Source organism: Oncorhynchus tshawytscha, linkage group LG04, assembly GCF_018296145.1.
Source record: "Oncorhynchus tshawytscha isolate Ot180627B linkage group LG04, Otsh_v2.0, whole genome shotgun sequence".
Lineage (NCBI taxonomy): Eukaryota > Metazoa > Chordata > Actinopteri > Salmoniformes > Salmonidae > Oncorhynchus > Oncorhynchus tshawytscha.
In genome coordinates this window covers 3,116,848-3,126,503 of record NC_056432.1, presented here as the reverse complement: position 1 = coordinate 3,126,503, position 9,656 = coordinate 3,116,848, and the positions used below count along the sequence as shown (strand labels likewise).

The following is a 9,656-nucleotide window of genomic DNA, read 5'->3' as shown; positions in this document are numbered from 1 at the left end:
GAAAGACGCGCGCATCTCTGCCCGCTTACAAACCCGGTTTCCACCTACCGAGTAGCCCAGGCTTGCCAAGTTACCAGGGCCCAAGGTCAGAGTTATGTGTCCATGAGATGTGTTCAAGTTTAGTTTTAAAATGCATATGGGGCCCGCCATTGTACAGTCACTTGCTCATAATCAATCATTTAAAGCAGCGACATGGATTTAACATAAATGCAACTGTCTAATGTATTAGGGTATGGAGTGGGTAAGTTGCTTTTTTTGCCATATGCCAAATCAACACGGACAGCTAGCCTATACAGACCCCACAGAATGATATAACCAACACATGTTCACAGTAGTAACTAACTAAGATAGCTTGTAGCTTGCATTTCGTCTGCTCTGTCATGGAATTTTATCATACATCATCGAAGCATTGAGCCAACACGCAGTAGTCTATATAGAATGTTGTTATAAAAGTTCATGCTGTTTTTAAATGCCATTCATACATTCCATCTAAACCGAGTATACTTCTAATCATAGTATATATATATATATATATATGAAATAACTAGGCCAAAAACAGGTGTAAAATGATGGGATGATTGCAGAACGAAGACCAAGAGTGATGCAGACTATATTATAGAGGTCGTATTGTTCAGTAACTGCTATCACAAATGTTATTTTTAACCGAGTCAAAGTAAACACGGAACATTGCAATATAGTCCTAAGGAGGTGTAAAATAACAGGATGAATTCAGCCCGAAGACAAAGATAGATGCATACTATTAGTGAAATAATCCTGAAGATACATTTCTACACATGGCCTTGTTTTATTAGTAATATATAGAAAGGGACAGGACGCATACAATTAGGATAGATAAATCGGAGACCACGGTACAATCGTTTTTCTTTTTTTACTTCAGTAAAGAAAGTTACACAAAAAAAGTGGCAAGTCTTTCAACAATAAATAATAAATAATTTTGTTTAACAGGAACAAACGAAAAAAAAAAGGTCATTATAACTTATACACATCTTTGGGAAAGAAAAGAAACATATTCTTGAATGGACACAAACTCACACGTAAAAGTCCCACGTAGCTTGTGGCAAAATAGAGGTATACCTTGTTGCAATGCTTAAGTAGGCCTTACTTGGGCTTTATCAAGGAGATAATAACAAAATAATTGAATAGCAATATTTGCAATCCCCTCCAAACGGCATCTTATCAGGAGGCGAATCTCAGGTCAAGTTATTTTAGAGAAACAGAATAGCCAGTCATTTGTTTGTATATTCAAACATTATGCACAACAATGTGCAAATGTAGAACCAGATTTCATCTGCAATATTAAAGTTCATATTTTTCCTAGAGGTCCGTTGGTCCAGGAGTGTATGTGTGGTGTAGTATTATAAATTGTTTTTGTCAAACTGTTACCAGGAGTTTCCAACGGGCAGCACCAGTCATGGTTGACGTAGTGAGATCTACAGATCTCGCTACGCATGAGTCGCAGACACTTTATGGTGCAGGCAGATGCGCTCTCTCCGCGGCTCCTGGAAACACACACTTCTTCTAGGGCTCTATTCAAACCGTATAGCTGAGGTTCAGCGTTGCAGCGTGACTGAAAGAGGCAATGTTCCCCCCGCGTTAGCGGAGACTGCATTCATGTTAATCGCTGTATAATGTCAGCTAAATAGGAAATTAGCTTTAAATGTCTATCGCGCAATATGTAACGCTTCAGCAACACAGATTGAATAGAGCCCATAGACTGCTCCATTGTCCTCTCCTTTCCTCTTCTCCAGGGTTGTTTTGCGGCGGGTGGACAGACGGACGTATGACGGACATATGGACAGATCTAGGTGGGGTAATAATCCATGATTGTCTTCACAGTGTAAAACTACAACCAAGGGGTTGTTTCGTCGTTAAAGAGGCTTCGTGCAGTTGCGGGAGGAGGATTCTCTTTAATCTCTCAGTTCGAATGAAATCAACAAGAGATTGAGTGACATTTTGTTTCTTTCAACCCCGAGTTATTATTATTTTTCTTTCAGTTTTCAGTCAGTCCGCCCCTTTGTCCAACTAGCATCACTTCATCATCAGTCAGAAATATGACAATAGTCTAACGTAGTCTACAGTCGGTCCTCAAGGCCCTACGCCTCTATAGGGCTCGAGACCATGCTGTTGGGTGTGTCTGGAAGTTGGGATGACATCGAGGCGACTTCGCTCCCTGTCGAGTTGGAACCAGGTCCTCCCTCCGAAAAATGGACCTGAACAAAACAAAGGAACAATGTAATATATAAGATTACATTATTCAACATATTAATTAAAATATTTTAGACAATACAATAGAATAAATCCACATATCGAACTCAATACGACCCATATTAATAGCCTAAATTACAGAAAATAATATAAAATATTATAAATTTAAAATGACTATAACCTAACCTTTACTCTAATGTTAATCTAATCGTTATTCGTGATTTCGTTCACACTGTCTACCAGACAGACAGTTTAGTAATATAGTACAGCCTCTAACTGGACTCACCAGTTGTGTTATAGTACAGCCTCTAACTGGACTCACTAGTTGTGTTATAGTACAGCCTCTAACTAGACTCACTAGTTGTGTTATAGTACAGCCTCTAACTGGACTCACTAGTTGTGTTATAGTACACCCTCTAACTGGACTCACTAGTTGTGTTATAGTACAGCCTCTAACTGGACTCACTAGTTGTGTTATAGTACAGCCTCTAACTGGACTCACTAGTTGTGTTATAGTACACCCTCTAACTGGACTCACTAGTTGTGTTATAGTACAGCCTCTAACTGGACTCACTAGTTGTGTTATAGTACAGCCTCTAACTGGACTCACTAGTTGTGTTATAGTACAGCCTCTAACTGGACTCACTAGTTGTGTTATAGTACAGCCTCTAACTGGACTCACTAGTTGTGTTATAGTACAGCCTCTAACTGGACTCACTAGTTGTGTTATAGTACAGCCTCTAACTGGACTCACTAGTTGTGTTATAGTACAGCCTCTAACTGGACTCACCAGTTGTGTTATAGTACAGCCTCTAACTGGACTCACTAGTTGTGTTATAGTACAGCCTCTAACTGGACTCACCAGTTGTGTTATAGTACAGCCTCTAACTGGACTCACCAGTTGTGTTATAGTACAGCCTCTAACTGGACTCACTAGTTGTGTTATAGTACAGCCTCTAACTGGACTCACTAGTTGTGTTATAGTACAGCCTCTAACTGGACTCACTAGTTGTGTTATAGTACACCCTCTAACTGGACTCACTAGTTGTGTTATAGTACAGCCTCTAACTGGACTCACTAGTTGTGTTATAGTACAGCCTCTAACTGGACTCACTAGTTGTGTTATAGTACAGCCTCTAACTGGACTCACCAGTTGTTGAAACGCGGGTTGATCCATGTCACTCTGCAACGCGAAGTCACTGAGGACCTTCCAAGGCGGCTGGTAACTCTGCACCTCCACTGGGTTAGCCTGCAAACCACCGTCGTGTCTCTCCGGGCTGGCCGCCACCATCGGTGTGCCGGTCATTCCCTGGATATTCTGCAGATAGTCCCAGAGAAACTGATCGTCATATAAAGTTTAAAATTAGCACGTCAACATTGACCCAACAACAACAACAACATTAGCTATTTAGAATATGATGGAAATGTTTGTGCTGTGTGTGTGTGTGTGTGTGTGTGTGTGTGTGTGTGTGTGTGTGTGTGTGTGTGTGTGTGTGTGTGTGTGTGTGTGTGTGTGTGTGTGTGTGTGTGTGTGTGTGTGTGTGTGTGAAAAAAAAGGGACAAGTTATACGCCTGCATGTGGATATATCTCACGCATCCATCCATAGGCAGACGTATACGACCATTTCTCCGTTTCTATTTTCCCCTCAATTATTTCATGAAAACAAAATGACCAGACAAGAATAGAAGTATTATAATGGAACAGTTACAACAGCTACCAGCGTTTGGACCGATAAGAACACCACTGTTTTGAATCCTTTATATAAATAAAGACCAGACAGGGTTCTCACCGTTTTGTCGTCGGGCTGATGTTGCTGTAACTGTTTCATCAGAATACTCCTCTTCTTGTCCTTGCAACGCTTGTTTTGGAACCAGACCCGGATGACTCGGGGACTGAGACCGGTCATCTCGACTAGCTGCTCCTTCATCAGAGCGTCGGGTCGGGGGTTTGCGTTGTAGCAGGTCCGCAACGTGTGGAGTTGCTTTTCGTTAAGAACTGTCCGTACGCGTGTGGTCTTCTCCGGTTGTTTGTGGACGTGCGGTCGAAGCACGGGCTGTCTGGCTGATATTGGTTCTGCTGTTGAGAAAGAAAGGAGGAAATACAGAATAAATATTATTTATCGGCACTTCAACATCATGGGTATATAAAGACACCGCTGTATACCAAAATTGAGATTACAAAAACGTACACTCTCAAAAGTATACCAGTAGAGTAACTCATGGTAGCCTACAAAACGACGCCTAGTATGGAGTATCCATTCAGCGTGATGTTATCCGGGTCTTATGGTAATATGTTATTACTACAGCTATCAACCAACCCCATCCTTGACCTATCATTATCACTGCTGTTCACATTTCAGCTGTCCAAACTTCTATTAGGCCTACATTTTCTACCCTGAGCACGCCCCGGGCGTGGAAAAAGTGGCTGTCGATTATGGCAGCCCCCGGCACCTCTCTGATTCAGAGGGGTTGGGTTAAATGCGGAAGACACATTTCAGTTGAAGGCATTCCGTTGTACAACTGATTAGGTATCCCCCTTTCCCATTTAATACTGTCTAAAATTAAATTAAAATCCACAACAGAGAAAGAGCATTGTCATGTATTGTAGCTTATAGAGATAGCCTACCACTGGGGTTTTGAATGAACACCTAACATCATTACCTTATTACGCATGGATATACTTTGATATACTTTGATATTAGCCTATATATCATTCATTTAATTTTTTTACTATTAGTGAAAGTGCGTTCTTGTCACTTTTAGCATATATGTCTAAATTACCTCTATTGGAAAAGGGGGTCAATATTTTCTGCGTTAAACGTGGACCATGGCGCAGGAAATGTGAAAGAGTGGACTGTCAAATACGTAGTTTATTTTTATTTTTTATAGATACATGAAGTCGAAAAGGGTTCTCACTAGATTGGTGCGATACCTTTTGATTTAATAATTCATTAGGAACGAAGTCTCGTCAAAATATTGCTGTGGCCATCTGACCGAGCTTCCGGTTATGTAGTATGTTTTCCAATCCGGTTATAACCTCAGCACTAACTGCGACTATCGGTTACACATAGGCCTAACATGTATGCAGTCTGAGGAAATAGTATATTCCGACAATTTGAAGTGCGTGGCCAACAAACTGGCTTGTATAATTCACCCAAAAACCACATAATACAATAATACATCATTATTGTGACACGTTACATTTAATCTAGACTGTAGGCCCCTAAACTTCAGCACAAACAGAATGTATCATTTCATCTTTATATAAAGTAAACTACCGACTGTTATTTTTTAAGTCAAACAAACAAACACCATTTATATCTGAATTCCTAGGAGGGCCTCATAATTCAGCTATAACTATGTAAAGAAAGACGTTGCTCGGATATTCTCCCTCTTGTGAGATACCTTGACAAAGAGCACTCGCAAATGCGAATGATTTCATAAGTGACATACACCACACCATTGACCCAATAATAATCAAATACATACAATCCTCATTTGTGATTCACAATAACGTCGCGCTGCTTATTATATCAAGTAATGTAGGCTATATATATATATATATATATATTCATGACATATATACAACTATATTAGCCAATAGAAATGTAGGCTATATATATTCATGACATATATATATATACAACTATATTAATCAATTGTAATATAGGCTATATATATTCATGACATATAAACAACTATATTAGCCAATGGTAATGTAGGCTGTATTCATGACATATAAACAACTATATTAGCCAATGGTAACGTAGGCTATATTCATGACATAAACAACTATATTAGCCAATGGTAATGTAGGCTATATTCATGACATAAACAACTATATTAGCCAATGGTAATGTAGGCTATATTCATGACATATAAACAACTATATTAGCCAATGGTAACGTAGGCTATATTCATGACATATAAACAACTATATTAGCCAATGGTAACGTAGGCTATATTCATGACATATAAACAACTATATTAGCCAATGGTAACGTAGGCTATATTCATGACATAAACAACTATATTAGCCAATGGTAATGTAGGCTATATTCATGACATATAATAAACAACTATATTAGCCAATAGATGCGCATATCATATTCAGATGATTCCAGAATGCATTTAGAGCTACACGTTTTCATTGAAACGCAGCCCTTACTGTTGAAATAAACTCGGTACATCACGGCAAGATACTCCAATGAAACGTTTCGTGGTATCTGTTTATATTTGTTGGTATTGTGTTACGGACATTGGAAAACGTAGGCCAATTAAAAAACGTTTGTATCGACGATGCTATACATTCATCTGTGTCTTTATGTGCTCCAAATCAACAGCCCCTATTCACATATATTCCAATGCCCGTTGCCTGAAAACAAACTTTTCAACTAATACAACATCAATCTAATTGCCAAACACCAACAACACATATACAAGCCAACTAAAAGCAACAACCAAAAAAAAAAACACCACTGCCATTGATATAAATTGTTAACCTACCTGCCATTTGTAAAGGTCTGGCCGGGTGGAGGGGGCTGAGGGGGTCTCCGACGCCCATTGTTGCCCGCTCCACAACGTCATGGTCGGCCCGGCAGAACAAGCCATCCTCCCTCAGAGCGAACTCGTCCCCCGGGATGAGCTGTCGGCTGCAGGCCACACACCGAAAACACTCGATATGGTACACCTTGGAGCGCGCTCTCATCACGAAGTCATTCTTGCTGAAACCGATGTTGCATTTAGCGCACTTTATCCCGTATAACCTAGAGGGTTAGGAGAGATTGGGTGACCGGTTAGAGTCAGCTAACAGTGTCACAAGGCACCAAGGCCCACTGTTAGGCTAATGCTGTGGCTGGACACCAGACATAATAGGACAAGCAGAAGCAGGATTGTTAGGCCTTAATATTTAGTTATCTTTATACCACATGAGATGACTTGAAACCCGTTTTAAAATAGTACATTAGTAAAAACAAAGCACAGACCTATTCTGTAGAAACAGAGAAGAATGGAACCAATATCATGAGCGTAGAGATATAGACCTAGTATAACTCTAAATATTCCTAGAAGACTCATAATATCATTATTATTTTTATCACAGGCGATAACTCTACAAATCATTTAAAAAAATCTAAATTCAATTGTAGACTAGTTGTAGGTCCAATGTATTTGGCCAATTATATGTTATTAAAATCGATCTATTGACTCACTTTATGGTCATCAATGCTGCAAAATATTGCTGTAAGGCTACATTAAATAATATGTTGGTAATATGTTTGTAATATGTTTGTATTGCATATGCAAACGTGGTCAACATGTAGCCTCATGTTCTGTCAAAACTGTGTCAGTCCTGATGTGGTTTCAACAATATATCTGTTTATTTTTCAATAGAAACCCCAGTTGTGGTCTATTGCTGTGATTATGTGTGTATGATTATAAAGACAATATAATAAACAGTTCATTGCAATTATGCTAATCATCAATTTTAACCTCATGTAGTCTGAAAATATAAAATATATATTTTTAATAGTAGAATATGTAAATATTACCTACTTTAAAATATAGTTTTCCCGAGCATTGAAATATGTTTGCAAATAAATGTTCGCGTCCCATGTATAACCATGTATGTTATGATACGATAGACAGTTAATACGTGAATGTGTCAACCAGTCAATCAATAATAAACAATGCTTTTCAACAACTATGATATTCATATCAAACAGCTCTTACCTAACATAGTCCCTTTTACAGTAGGTTTTCCCGTCTCGGACAAAGCAGGTACAAGACTCGTCCAGATACTGATTACACTCTGCACACTTCAAACAGGCAGCGTGCCATTCGAGGTCCGGAGAGACCCGCAGAATGTACTGGTCGTGGATCTGGTTCCCACAGCCGACACACAACGATATGAGCCGCTTTTCTGGAGAACAAAGTCAGGAGAAAAATATTATAATATAAATTAGGAGATTCTAAAGATTATATTGAGTATAATGAAAGTCCCATAGTAATGTCGTCAGGAAGGGGTTCTACATTTGCTGTTGAGAACAAGCATCTATTCAACAAGGGAAAAATACTATAATCGACCATGTCAACAACAACCATATTAATAATAATAATATAATAATAATATTAATTACTGATTTGTTTTAATTTATTATATATAATACACGTTGGTTATTAACGATAATAACATTATTTATGATTGGTCTATAGACTAGTTTTAATGCGCGCTGCTATTCAATGATCTAAAGTAACTTTACAGGCATTGAAATGGTGTAGCCTTGATATCGGAATTGTAAAGACAATTCGGGTGGAAACGTTTCATTAAATGGGACCTGCTACGACAATAAACTTTGCACAAACTGACAAACTGCAAAGAAAACAAATCGACGTAGAAATGAATCTAATTTAGCCTCCGTTTTCCATCACTCAGAATATAATAGAATAGACACTTGATTTGAATGGCATCCCGAGCCAAACCAGCTCCACTCACTTTTCGGTGGATCCCCCATATCGCCCATGTCCAAGAAGTACGGCGGCGTAAGGTCCACTTTTAAAACGTGGTGCAACAGTTTTGAAGCTGTTTGTTTTTCGTTTTTTCCTCCAGACTGCGGGTATAGAGCAGTCGCCTGTGTACTGACCGGTGCTGGCTGATTGTTAACCGGGTGTTGCAGCCGGACTTGTTCCGCCGCAGAGTAGCTGTGTTAGTCGGTGGAGAGGGCGGGGGTGTGAGAAGGTCTGTTCTCCGGTGCCTGGTCCCTGTGTTGTGATGGGGCGCGCTAGTCTCTATCTCCCACTCAAACTCCCTTGCGCCAACTCTACTCTATCGCCATCGGGCTGACGTAGGACACCGAAACGTCATCTTTATGGGATGCTGATTGGTTATGAAGAAAGGAGCAGCTGTTGCTGTTAGCCCAGTCCAAGTACATGCCTTCCCATCTCATTTTCTGGATCACATATACTTCAATCCAACTAACCCCCACCCGGCTCCTATTCTGGATCCGTCCAACTACCCCCCCACCCGGCTCCTATTCTGGATCAGTCAAACTACCCAACCTACCCGGCTCCTATTCTGGATCAGTCCAACTACCCTCCCCACCCGGCTCCTATTCTGGATCAGTCCAACTACCCCCTCTCGGGTGCTATTCTTGATCAGTCTATACTCCACCGAACAAGGTTTTTTTCTACGTTGTCATTGATATTAAATGATGAATTTGCATTTTCGAGTCTACAAACACAATTCAACAAAGCCATAGGCTACGAGCCTCCCGCATATTTCTCGATGGTTACAGCCTACATGCAGTCCAGAGTAGCTATGTTGTTTATATTTGGGCATGCCATTTTATATAGGCCTGTAACGATTTACGTTATTTCTTTTGGAGAGGGAATCAACGTAGCATGCAAGGATGTATAATATACATTATCTGGTT

The 9,656-nt window shown here is 39.8% G+C and overlaps 1 protein-coding gene across 4 annotated transcripts; it reads right to left on the bottom strand.

The window, feature by feature from the left end:
- Window positions 1–875: 875 nt before the first annotated feature.
- On the bottom strand, window positions 876–9,051 carry LOC112237599 (insulin gene enhancer protein isl-1). 4 transcript variants are annotated; one of them, XM_042320228.1, is made up of 6 exons: window positions 8,720–9,051; window positions 7,957–8,146; window positions 6,733–6,992; window positions 4,017–4,300; window positions 3,377–3,565; window positions 876–2,231 (listed from the first exon to the last, which is right to left on the bottom strand). In XM_042320228.1, the coding sequence occupies exons 1-6, from the start codon at window positions 8,745–8,747 to the stop codon at window positions 2,115–2,117; spliced, it is 1,068 nt and encodes a 355-aa protein (XP_042176162.1). In that variant the 5' UTR covers window positions 8,748–9,051; the 3' UTR covers window positions 876–2,114. The 4 variants fall into 4 exon arrangements, with proteins under 4 accessions (XP_042176162.1, XP_042176161.1, XP_042176164.1 ...); XM_042320227.1 differs by having other exon boundaries at window positions 4,017–4,303; window positions 8,720–9,048; XM_042320230.1 differs by having other exon boundaries at window positions 3,377–3,544; window positions 8,720–9,047.
- Window positions 9,052–9,656: the final 605 nt, after the last annotated feature.

What these genes read in the sequence shown, in the direction of transcription:
- LOC112237599 (XM_042320227.1), bottom strand. Translation starts at nt 8,747, where the DNA reads ATGGGCGATATGGGGGATCCACCGAAAA. An exon ending in CAGACCTTTACAAATGGCAG is followed by an intron (nt 4,304 to 6,732) that starts GTAGGTTAACAA and finishes CTTTCTCAACAG; the next exon opens with CAGAACCAATATCAGCCAGA. An exon ending in ATCAGCCCGACGACAAAACG is followed by an intron (nt 3,566 to 4,016) that starts GTGAGAACCCTG and finishes TATGACGATCAG; the next exon opens with TTTCTCTGGGACTATCTGCA.